General features: G+C 39.0%; 1 protein-coding gene across 3 annotated transcripts in view; it reads left to right on the forward strand.

The window, feature by feature from the left end:
• The first annotated feature begins 10101 nt into the window (after positions 1-10101).
• Positions 10102-12813, forward strand: part of LOC124151214 (protocadherin-16-like) — a 56270-nt gene continuing 53558 nt past the window's right edge. For 2 of the 3 annotated variants that reach the window (XM_048392633.1, XM_048392634.1), the window contains exon 1: positions 10103-10205. In XM_048392633.1, coding sequence (XP_048248590.1) covers positions 10196-10205 — 10 coding nt within the window. In that variant the 5' untranslated portion in view covers positions 10103-10195. Of the gene's footprint in view, positions 10206-12813 lie in introns of all 3 variants that reach the window. The other variant, XM_048392635.1, reaches the window with a different exon arrangement.

Consider the following 12813-nt stretch of genomic DNA (forward strand, 5'->3'; position numbering starts at 1 on the left):
GTGCCATTACTGGGGGTTGTTGCTGGGTAAGATGAGACTGACTGTGTTGTTGCTTCTGTAGGGGACGATGGTGTCAGCAGGCATAGTGTGGTGTCAAGCCGTGGAGGTGGTGGTGGTAGTGTGGAGTCAGGTACAGGTAACGTCACAGTCTCAACTTGTAGTTCACAAGGCTGGCTCCAGGCACCGAGGATCGAACGTCTCCACCAATTAAGACAGCCTTGTTGGGTGATCCCAATAACTGTCAGGCCTCGGTTTGGGGAATTAGCTATTGGGAGCTAGCCTTGAAACAAGAGAGAAGAGAGCTGTGAGGTCCTTAGGGTTTATTCAAGCAAGTGTGTCATATCATTCAAGTTACATCAATTAATATATAATAGTGACATACAATGATAATAATGATAATAATATGCTAACACAGTGTCCATCTCATAAAGGCATAATAATAAAAGCAATGTAATTAATATTGGAGTATGTACGGTAACATTATACAACAGATGCGGTATTTACCAGTATAATAACGGTAATGCCAAATAACATTTCTTAGAAGCTAAATTGAGAAGTCGTAACATTTTAATAGAGCATGTACGGTAGACTGCACCAACTGCTTAGATGAGGAACATGACATTTACTTATGAAAAGACGGTAAAAATTAATATTTGTAGTTTCAGTAATAATTATCTCAACATAATAATTTCGGCAAATACAGAAAGTAAATACTTGATCCAAATAAAGATACGAATGTACGCGGTAGAAGATATAGCTCGGTTTTAGTTAGAGTAATTATTAGTTTTAGTAGTGATTACTTTGGTGACTACGGTAATGAATCACCGCGGCTATGTTGCTATTGACTACGGGCATTTCCTACATATATACGGAGCTAGACGATAACAGCTCATGGAGTTAATACGGTAATTGTATACTTGAACGGTGCGCGTTTGAATGTACGTCATTATGAAGTATAAGAGATGACTTTAACAGTATTTAAATGACTACGGTAATGAAATTGTGGTATAGGCTGTGTTGCAGCGTATGTAACTATATGAGGGACGGGACTCTTTACAATATATTCAAATACTTACTTGATGAAGATAAAACCTAAGAAATATGGAATGCGTTGTTATAGGCTATTCTGTAAGCGCACACGGAAGGTAAAGCTGCACATATAACCTTTGATCGGTGGACTGTCGGAAATTAAGGAATAACCGACCTACGTATAGAATAAATCTTGCTTGAAACAGTTGTGTTAACTCTAGGAACCGTTTTGTGACTAAGCTACATGTACGCTACGCTACTGCACGGAAATATAAACTGTATATGCATCTGGTATTTTGAACAGATGATGTTAGACATAGAAGGAGAGAATAATCATGGATGTCGAAATATAGGAGAGAACTATTGGTGCCGCATATTAATGACACATAAACTGGAGGAGCCCACGACGCATTACACTTCAAACAACACTGGAAAGTGCCTGAGTATTAAACGGTAAATAATATATAATGAGCAGTCATTTAGAACTTGTACACAGTAGATTGAGCGTTACAATATGGCAGTACTGATTCAACTTAACTATAACATTTTCTAGACAATAATAACAATGAAATAAGAAGTTTAGTCATAAAATAGGAATATTTAAATGTTTCTTACCTTGAAACAAGAGAGAAGAGAGCTCTGAGGTCCTTAGGGTTTATTCAAGCAAGTGTGCTGAGGACCAACGCCAAAGGAGTTTTATACCCCCACAGCTCTACTCTTATCACATAAACAATTACTTTGAAGTTGTAATTTCAGTCTCTGTTATCTGCCCTGGGCTGTCAAAGTTGACTACACAAAAGCAGGTGATAATAGAATGGTATCAGTATTCCCTAAGAAGAGTTTATTTTAATTACAGTTTAAGATGGTGGTCAAAACCTGCGCCAGCTGGTAACAAAACATTTATCAAGAGAACAAGGGCCGGGGCGGTAACCTACCAAAACCCCTACATCCCATTTCCCCTACAGCTTAAGACAACAAAGTTCACGGTCCATGGCACTGCTAATCCCTAGTCTGTTACCTATTTCATACAATGGAACAACCCAAGAAACACGAATAGATTGAGATAAATATTTAATTACGATTACGATATTATTCAAAATTCATAATACATAATAACAAAATGTTCATTTTTCAAAATTCATAATACATTATAATAAATTTCATCTCAAATGTTCAATTCACTCTTTATCCCAGAGTCTTGAGTAGGTGTCTGTCTGACAGTCGGGGAGTAAGGCAAAGATGAGGGGGTAGGTCGTGGCTCCGAGTCTTGCATGGATGATGTACACTTGATTCCACAGTCCAGAACGTTCCATCCATGTGTAGAATCTCTGCAAGGCCTCGGGACTCTCTAGACTGCCAAACGCCAGAATCTTGTCATCATCACCGTCAGCAAACAGGAGGAAGGGTCGTCCATCTGCTGTCTGCGTCCAGGAATCTGTGGCAAAACAGGAATCGTCTTCTGTCTGTGCCGGTACAACGCGCTGCTCATGGTGGGGAAGGATGGCATCATTCCTGTCTCGTCGTTGTTCAAGTTGGAGAGTTCGTCGTTGTAGAGGGTGTGCATCGGGGTTGACTCTTCTCTCGCTCTCTTCCTCAGGGTGCTCATAAACCGGACCTTCTGGCTATCCTCAGGGGCATGGTTATGCTCTGTAGCATTCCTCATCACGGTTCCTACTGTCGTGAGTCTCCCTCTACATGTGGACTTGACACACTTCCAGTGTACGCAAGTCAGTCTCTCGACGTTCTTAGTGTGAAGATAACCATCAAATAGGACTTGGGGCTTTCCTCTCTGTGACATAACAAACTCAACATTGCGAAGACCAGCCATGTTTATGTCATGTTAGTCAGTTTCACGTATCTATATACTAAACCTAGCCATCTCAACTGTAAATCGTCACATCTCAGTTTCTCAGTGTAATAATTGTTTCTTCCTATTGTTATTTTTTTAATTTCTAAAAATTGTCTTCTCACGATACAGGCATCTTTCATTACACTTACATTAATTCTTCTTCTTTTTTAAACTTTCCTTAAATCCCCTAAAGCTCTACCCCTTTCATTTCTACTACCTCTACTCCAGACCTTAATCTCTCCTTTAGGTGAGTTCATAATGCCAGACAGGTAAATGCCGCGTGTTGTTTTAACTAATTGTAGGGGAACTGGGTTGTAGGGGAAATGGGATGTAGGGGTTTTGGGAGATAACCCGTAATTTATTGTTCGCGTGAATGAGCTTGCCGAGGAGCAGCCGTCATGGTCGACCAGTGGCGATAAAAACGAGAAATACTGGTCTAGCGACTTTCGAATTTTAGAATTTCCTAGTTTAAGTTTAATTTGTTAAAAATATAGAAGGTGTAATGAAATATATGCACTGTAACATAAGCATCAAGACATAGAGCTGCAGGAATATTGCTCGACATAAAGAGAAAGTTGACTATAGGAAAGTTGAAGTCATCCCTCTTGTCATACAGTCTTGTGGAGAGTGTTTTGTCACTCTGAATCGTTATGCATAGATCTAAATATGAAACATGAGGCGGTCTCACGGGTCTCCTTTATTTCTAGTTCAGGTGGGTAAATCAGTGGAGTGAGTGAGTTTGGTTTTACGCCGCTTTAAGCAATATTCCAGCAATATCACGGCGGGGGACACCAGAAATGGGCTTCACACATTGTACCCATGTCGGGATTCGAACCCGGGTCTTCGGCGTGACGAGCGAACGCTTTAACCACTAGGCTACCCGACCGCCCCTTAAGTCAGTGGAAGGGAAGTGGCTATTTGATGGTTAATAAACGATATCAGACCATCGATATACCTGAAGCTTAAGTGAAACGTCTTGGTCAAATTACCTTGTTTTGAGTTTGCCAGTACGAACAGGAATTCCGATTCCTATGCATAAAGAATCAGATCAGCAAGAAGGGGAACGCAGTTGGTGCCCATGGGGATGCCTACTTCTTGCCTAAATGTCATACCCCCAAATGTCACCAGTGTTATCAGTGAGGAAGTCCAGCATTTGACATATTATTTTCTCAGTATACTTCTGATGGCTTTCATTTATGACAAATTGGCCTGAACCTCTGATTATAGATAGGTGTAACTCTATCATTGGTCACCACGTTTTGTAACAAAAGCCCTTTGGATCAAGGAATTAAGTTTTTCCTTTAAGTTCGCTATCTGGGATAGTTGTGAACAAAGTTAAAAAAACAAATGTTTTGACAGAATGTAACTTGGTTCTTTTCTGAGATTGTAAAAAGTCAATCAAATCCTTTGAGTTTTGGAGAATCCACATGATATTAATTCCACTCGTTCCCAAAACTGTCTGCTAATATAAGGAACGTCACGTGCCCGAGTTATAAAATAACACGTGTATAAGCACCAGTGCTACCTAAGCAACACGTCTTTCAGTATTTACGAGTTATACCAACATCCTAGCAAACATCCTCCTTCCGAATTGCAAACAATACTGAGGCAAAGCTTTGCTGTTGCATATTATGTATCTTGCTGTTTCTGCACTTCAGACCAACCGTCCGAGGCGCATCACACAATCATTTCCTATTTGGAAGTCGTGTACTGTCATTAATGCATCACTCTTTACAATGTCTAGCTGACATTTCACCGTCTGAGATATGTGTTGACAGAAAACCAATACGAATACACAGAGAAGGTAATTATTCAAATAAAGGTGATGCTATTTATTCTATGACATATTCAAACGTTACTCACTGAGTCAGTGTGAACTCCTCGTCTTCCGAAATACCTTCTGAAGTAGAAACAAGAAGCATGATCTCGATTCTGACTAACTTCTTTATGTTTAGTACCGCGTGTAATGAAATGTCAACGCCTATCTTCAAAGATGTTCGTCTTCATCACGAATCATTGATGACAACAAACATCCGTGAAAAGGATTGGAATGTCCTTCGTGTATCCTGTCTGGGATAAGTAGTTGGAGACAAAAGTGAATTTGAAAGTATTTGTTTTACTTCAGAGGAGTGTCGGGAATTAAACATCCAGACATGTTTATCCCTGATTTCACCTAGAAACATCTACTATAAAGTATTTTAATCTTTTTTGGAATGTTACAGGACTTCATGTGCGAAGATCCGTTAGGATCCGGGTTAGAATAGGTCTTCAGCAACCCATGCTTGCCGTAAGAGGCGACTAACGGGATCGGGTGGTCAGGTTCGCTGACTTGGTTGATGCATATCATCGTTTCCAAATTGCGTGAATCGATGCTCATGATATCAGTCGCTGGATTTACAGACCGCCGTCATACAGCTGAAATATTGCGACGTTAAACAACAAACAAACAAATCATAGCCTATAGTACATAATACAAAAACTTCTGATGAGTAGGAGAGTTGTGATATGAAATATGATTTTTCTGTACATGTTGCATAATAAATAAACATAGACAATTACTGTAATAGTAACCTCTTAGAGCTCGTTTACAATCTATACACTTAATGACGTTTGGTGTACATAATAATTTTCATTAAAAATATTTTAGCATAGAATAAACTGGGCATACGAGAAGAAAGTGATACTCGTCTTCAATGGTATTAAAGTTACATAGATCTTCTCTTTGCATGAAGGTATACCGTCCAGTTTCAATACACAATAAATAAGTGGAAGAGAATTGGCTATTTGATAGTTATTGAACGATATCAGATCATCGATATACCTAAAACTTGAGTTAAACTTCTTGGCCAAATTACCTTGTTTTGACAATGCACATCCGAGCTGAAATTCCGATTCATATGCATAAAAAAACAAAGCAGCAAGAAGGGGGAGAACAATTGGCGCCCATGAGGATGCCTACTCAAATCCTAAATGTATTACCCGAACATTTTACATTGATGTTATCAAGTCCAGTCTTCCACGTATTGTTTTATCAGTAAACTTCAGATGATATTTGGTTACATTTTTTACAAAAATACTTTCTGTGAATAAAAGGAAAGTCCTTCCTTAGTTGCATTAAGGGTTATGGTTAGTTTTTAAGACAGGGATTTGGTGGTACATTTGCTGGAAACAGTAATAAATCTCTCTTTGGAAATCTTTCGGATTTTTTTTTAGCTTTGGAATCCAGTACAAAAGACAAGACAAAAGGTGATAGTACTGATGCATGGTTTTGGCATTCCTTCCTCAGTTGACATACTGGCTGTATATGTAGCATTATTTGATATGTCACTTATATCAAGTCCTTTGATCAAACAGTTAATGTAGTGATGCTGTACAAATAATGGTTATGTTATTGTTTGCCTAGCAGTGGGATTAACTACAAAATTGTCATGTTGAGCAGCCAGACATAGAATGACGCCTGGCTGGGTTAGAATGAGTTTGTTTTGTTCTATTTCTGCTTTCCTCTTTCTTAGTTTGTGCAACATCACAAACTTAATCCACTCGTAAATACATGCAACAGGTTCTTCTCTTTGGGCCCATTTATTGCCATATGCTTCGACAGCAATGTGGTAATGTTCCTGGTAAATACATGGTTTCTGAATTTCAGAGAGAATTTCTGTTGGAGACATTTTCTTGAAAAAGACACAGATTTCTGCAAGTATACATCATCTTTTAAACTCTGTGTGAACAAATTAATACATTCAGTCGGACATTTTACGGGTTGTTCACACAAGTATATCCAAAGTGTACAAGTTCTTTACATCAGTTCCCCAATTACTTTTTCAATAGTTGTCATAAATTATAGCTCAAATGGATAGAATTATCATTAAACCGCCCGCATGTTGTCAGAAATGAGCGGGCCACTGTAACTTGATAATGCCAACACTCCGTCGCAATGGTGACTCAGCATAACACCACTGCCACAGGCTAATTTGCATATCACGTGACCGGACATTTCTCTTGTTTGTAAACAAACGCACTTTTTCAGAAATCAGTATAGAACAGACTAATGCAAGTATTTGGGGGCGCTTCACATATTGTTTTGCATAACTATATAGATATGCTACTACAACTGCGACAGTGAGTTGCATGACAATATATATTTATGCATCAAAGTGACCGTGTCGCTAGCTCTCCGTTGGGCTTCGATGACAGCACGTGGAGCCGTACAACCAATGTAAACATAGGATAACTACGCAAAAACAAGTAGATTTTTACGTATTTGCATACTTTCTCAATGAAAGTTAACCATTCTTTGACATTTGTTTATGAAAATGTGTAGACTTGTCAAACATGAAACGGATGAAAAGCATATGCAATATCTTGAATGGACTGTGAAAGATGTGACGAATCGTCACATGGCGCTGGCATTTCCATATTTGAAAAAGTGGGTCAGTGACATTCGTGTTGATTGCAGTAAATGTTTCCAAACCGATATTGTCGTTTCTTTTTATCTTATAGCAAATTCCATCCATTTTAGCTATAATAACGGTAACGCTATTTTTCAGGACATTATATTTTGCAGAAGCCCTCCTTCGTCGGGCAGTTAATGGAAGACGGGCTTCTGTAAATGATAATGCCCTGATAAATGGAGTTACCCTGATAATATCATCTTTAATATCATTTCTTCGGGAATCTATAGGATTGCATATTCAATAATTTCATTTAGTCTATGAATATATATATCGTGGAATCTACAATGTTTTCTGTAGACCATAGGTGTATTAACCTTCACGCCAAGATATTTCTTGCAGGCATATACGTGTATCGTTTTCGTTTGCCTCAACTCTTTGCCTCGTTGTACCCCCAAATCCCTGAACCGTAAAGCGATATCGGCGATAACATCGAGTACTGAAAAAATGAATTGTATGTCATATATACCCATCAACACATAATGTGCTTGAACACATGCTTGTATTACAAGCATGGTCCAGGATACACGGCTCGAAAAGTATAGACCTAAATACTTATAACACGGACGAGTTTCTAGTTTTCACCTTTGTAACACCCGTTTGTATCACGTGCAAGCTTTCCATCATTCTTTAAAACAAAAACTTCTGTCTTAACTTTATTTATAATTAACTTAATTATTCAAAATAACTTTCTAATTCATGGGTTTGATTAATATCCTCCAGCCACAGATTGCGATATCATCGATAAACACATTGTTTCAACAGGGAGGATGCAGGTTTTATTTCCCTGAGTCTGAAGTCATTCAACACCTCGTTAAGGTTGAAGCGTTTGGGTCTACGAGATACATTCCAAATTTTCGTAAAGTTTGTGATCATAATAGATGATGTTCAGGTCACGATGTTGCTGTATAATACAAGAATTGACAGAAAACTCAGCTTGTCGCTCACACACGCACTCACTCGCTTACTCACTCAACACAGCATACAGGCGAGTAACTATTTCCTGCACGACTCTACTGCAGAATACAAATAGCATACACAGACAGGTGCTATTACCATGGCATTATGTCCCCCATTATGAATGTAGTCTGTAGTCGGATACCCGGGGCAAGTCGTGACCATTACACATACAGGTAAACATACTTCTACCCCTCCATGAAACCGCATACAACCGGCTCATGAAATCGATTAAATATGAAACGTCTTAATTGTCAGATCGTGTGTCCTAGTCAAGCCGTTCTCAGCTGTCTCTTTTGACAAATCGTGCATTCCAGGAAATCCCTACTTATCTCAAAACGGGGGACCCGTACACGATTATTGCGAAATTCCATTACGTTACCCTGTGGGAACACGTGTTTTCTTTTGGTGAAATATGGATATTTACTTAAATCGCATATTTACAAGATAGCTAAGTATTGCTGCTACCCGTTTAGGTTGCCTTCACTGCACTGTTGATTCAAAACTTGACGCACTATTTAGCAAATGGGTGTACAAGCGTAGTGGTTAGGGTATGCTTTTCCATCAATAGACGGGATTCGTGTTGAATACATTCTAAAATCTTTAGGTACTTTAACCGTTACGTTACACGTAATTGAACCTTACTAATTAAAAAAACCGCAAAGAATACAAGAACTCTATTAGGGAACAGTGGAGGAGGGCGTTTAAGAGAATGATAATAGGCTGATTGAGTTTGCATATTGCTCCTGTTATATCACAGACGGCCAAAATGCATGGTACAAAACATGGGAATAAAAATTAGTAGCAATTTTGTAATCAACAGTACTGTCCACTTACCTACCTGTCCACAGTTGAACTAGAGTGGGTACACGTTGTACCCATGTGTACCCACCACTAGAATATCCACCCGCCCCGTTAATAAGATCGGTAGTAGCACCATTCATATATTTATTAAATACGTAATAAGAATGTATTTAACATAATAATAGTTTAACAATATCTAATAATTATTTAAAACTTCATTTTCTGAATAAAATCTTTATCTGCAGGAGACAAACTACACGTGAGGGAGTTTTGTTTTACGACGCTTTTAGCAATATTCCAGCAATATCACGGCGGGGGACACCAGAAATGGGCTTCAAATATTGTACCCATGTCTGGAATCGAACCCGGGTCCTCGGGGTGACGGGGGAACGCTTTAACCACTAGGCTACCCGACCGCCCCACAAACGACATGTATTTGTGAAAGAAATGTATAAATTTTAATCTGTTAAGATAGAACATCGATTTTGAAAAAAAACAGGGGCGGTCGGGTAGCCTAGTGGTTAAGGCGTTCGCTCGTCACGCCGAAAACCCGGGTTCGATTCCCGACATGGGTACAATGTGTGAAGCCCATTCCTTGTGTCCCCCGCCGTGATATTGCTGGAATATTGCTAAAAGCGGCGTAAAACCATATTCACTCACTCACTCACTCACTCACTGAAAAAACACACGTTATGCCTTCTCTCGTCTTCACAGATGGAACGTTTGATGTTAGAAAGTAAATTTGTACAGACACTGCGATACAAATCTTTACCATCATCCACTATTACGAGTAACCGCGAACTCTAACGATTTGAAATGAATCACGAAAATGTTGAGAGGGATACCGGACATGGACGGGTGTATGTGTGGTGTGGTTCCCGACGTATGTCTAGTGTAGATCGTTTGTTTACCCTTGCGTTTGGTTAGCGTTCCCTGTGTTTACACTACAGCTCTGCACACCGGTTGGTGAATTGAAACCCGCAGTACCCTCGGACCCCTCTTTCCGGAAATATGCAATCACATATCATGTGATCAAACAGGTTTGTACTGGACGCAGGCTTTATAAAAAGGCCAAATCGACGGCCTTCACTGGGGATCTATACTCATGGAGAAAGGTAAGCCGACTGAATAGATCCAAACTAGTATAAAATATGCTGATAGTTTTTCTCAACCTGTGTTGAGGATTAATTTAATAGCCTTGTGAGATCTTACCATTTGATTAAGTTGAAAGGATATCTAAATTATCGTTGTGTTGTGGATGACACATGTTTGGAAATATTTCCTAAACATTTCGCGGGTCGTATCTATCTATGCATACAAGGAAGAGAATATATGGATGTCAACTTTTTTATTATAAGGTACATGTACACAACGTTTCCGAGTATATGCTTACTCCTTCACCCACCTGATGAAGGAGTAAGCATATACTCCGAAACGTTGTGTACCTTATAATATAGAAGTTGACATCCATATATTCTCTTCCTTATGTGAATCAGTTTTAAATGCCTTTCAATGACCTTATCTATGCATAGACCTTCAAAATATTAGCACTTTTGTACGAAGAGCTACGAAAAGAGAGATGATTTCCATTTTTCAATCGTGAATCTCCCGTATACAATCAACTCCAGATTATGTCGAATACACTTTTTAGTTGCTTTGGTGCTTCAATTAACATGGAAAGATTCCTTTTACTTACAAGTAAGAATTTCAATCAAGGTTTTACAATCAAGTCCTGATTAAGTTATTCCAGAAATTGCAGAGTAAGCATTCAGAGCAAATTACGAAATATGATGCGTTGCTTGTCAATATGATGTACGCTATTATCCAATGCTATGACCTTCACACGGGTTTTCACGATCTCACCTCGCACTCAATTTCTTAATGAAAATGGTGAGAGTGGCGGGTGCTAGGGGTCGAGCAGGACATGCTTACCCTTTGTGTGAACATATTCATACAATTCTCATCTCTATTTTGCTTTTTATGCCTATGGAATCTGTTTGGGCACACACTCTTCGAGACTAATTATTGTATGGTGATTAGGTTTTGTATATACATATATCTACCCCATGCATCATGTCTGAAGACGAATACCATAGGCTATGATACAATTATGCCCTACATTGTTCTTGATTGACATAGGCAACGCAATCACGATTTCGAACCCTCGGCCATCTGATTCTGGCATGCTAATCTTTAACAACTGGCACACTGTGCCGCTCCTCTATACGTGAAACTGTCAATGATATTCGCACAAGCATGCTCCTGTGTTATAAGTTTACGCCTTATTAAAATGAACCTATTATAATCATTATTATTATATTATTGCCAGTCTTGTAACAATGTTAATATAACAACTTATTTAGCGGAAACAGAAAAACCAAAGAAGTAGGGAAAAATAATGTCATTTAATGTTTAACGAAAGGTATCACAAGCTTTTCAAAAGCATTCCGAACATAGCTTCTGCTGCACTCATAAATATGTGCCACTAACCCGTTGCTATGCTTGGAAGTTTATTCACGGTTTGCCCGTGCTGGTCCAGCCCACACGTTAAGTATGTGGTACACGTTCACCCTGAATGGTGCACGTGGATGGGTGCAGGTTGACTTGGTTACATGTTAATGGTTGAATTAGATGGTCTAGAGTTACATCCCTTAGTTGTGCCAGGATCCGCCCGCGATCTGCGACAAAATAGACATTCCTACCACATTGGTGACGCGGTGTTAAATCCATCTCGCTGACAAGGTATTAATGGTCTAACCCTGAAATACATTTTTTAAATACATAGTCGAGTGTGCTGGTTTCTTAAATAGACGTTGCCTAAGTCAACGTTTTGCTCTAACGTCACCACGTCTTCTGTGGCATGAAAACGGAATGATGATATGACTTCCGCCAATGTAATGAGATGCAGTTGAAAACTATCTGCGTCAGGCATAATGAAACGTATTTCAATGACTACCGAACATAATTGAAAGTCCTTTTAACTAAATTTGTTTCAAGTCGGCAAACATTTTAAGAGGATTGAGAATAATTTCAGCGCTATGGATTTTCGACTCACGGGAAATTCCAATAATGAGTTTGTACTCTTGCCTTGGCACCTTCAACGTTACATCACGGAGTCATCTGCCCCGTAAAGTATTCTAATGCATATTACCCATGATAGTGTTGTAAAAAGTTGCTTTGTCCTTTTTGTAAAGACCCTGCAGTTAGTTTAATCTTTAGCGGTTCTAAAAACAATGGATGAGGTAAGCTTCATGTCATGAGATAATGCTCTGATATGCATGTTTACAAAACCCACTTCCCAAAACATTAGACTATACAGTAAACTACGGTTATAACGAATACGCTTATAACGAACTAACGGATATAACGAACTAACTTTTTAGTCCCGACTATATGCTGTAGTTATGCTGTATATATGCTTATAACGAACTACGGTTATGACGAACTAAAATTACTAGTCCCTTTGAGTTCGTTATAACCGTAGTTTACTGTAATCCAAAAAGACGTAAGCAATATTGAAAACTGGTTCCCCTACATCCTTTTCAATTTCGCTGTGCAGACCTGTGCCCTGAAGCAGTACCAGGATGTGCAAACTGTTGGTTCGAATCCCAGAATCAACCAATAATGATCCGTATTAAACGCCTACGACCTGCATTTGTTTAGCTTGACACACCAATGCCATGACAAAACTGATATAATCTTTAAAGCATCGTTAACCAAATC

This window comes from Haliotis rufescens, unplaced genomic scaffold (genome assembly GCF_023055435.1).
Source record: "Haliotis rufescens isolate VD_foot unplaced genomic scaffold, xgHalRufe1.0.p SCAF_11, whole genome shotgun sequence".
NCBI classification, from domain to species: Eukaryota; Metazoa; Mollusca; class Gastropoda; order Lepetellida; family Haliotidae; genus Haliotis; species Haliotis rufescens.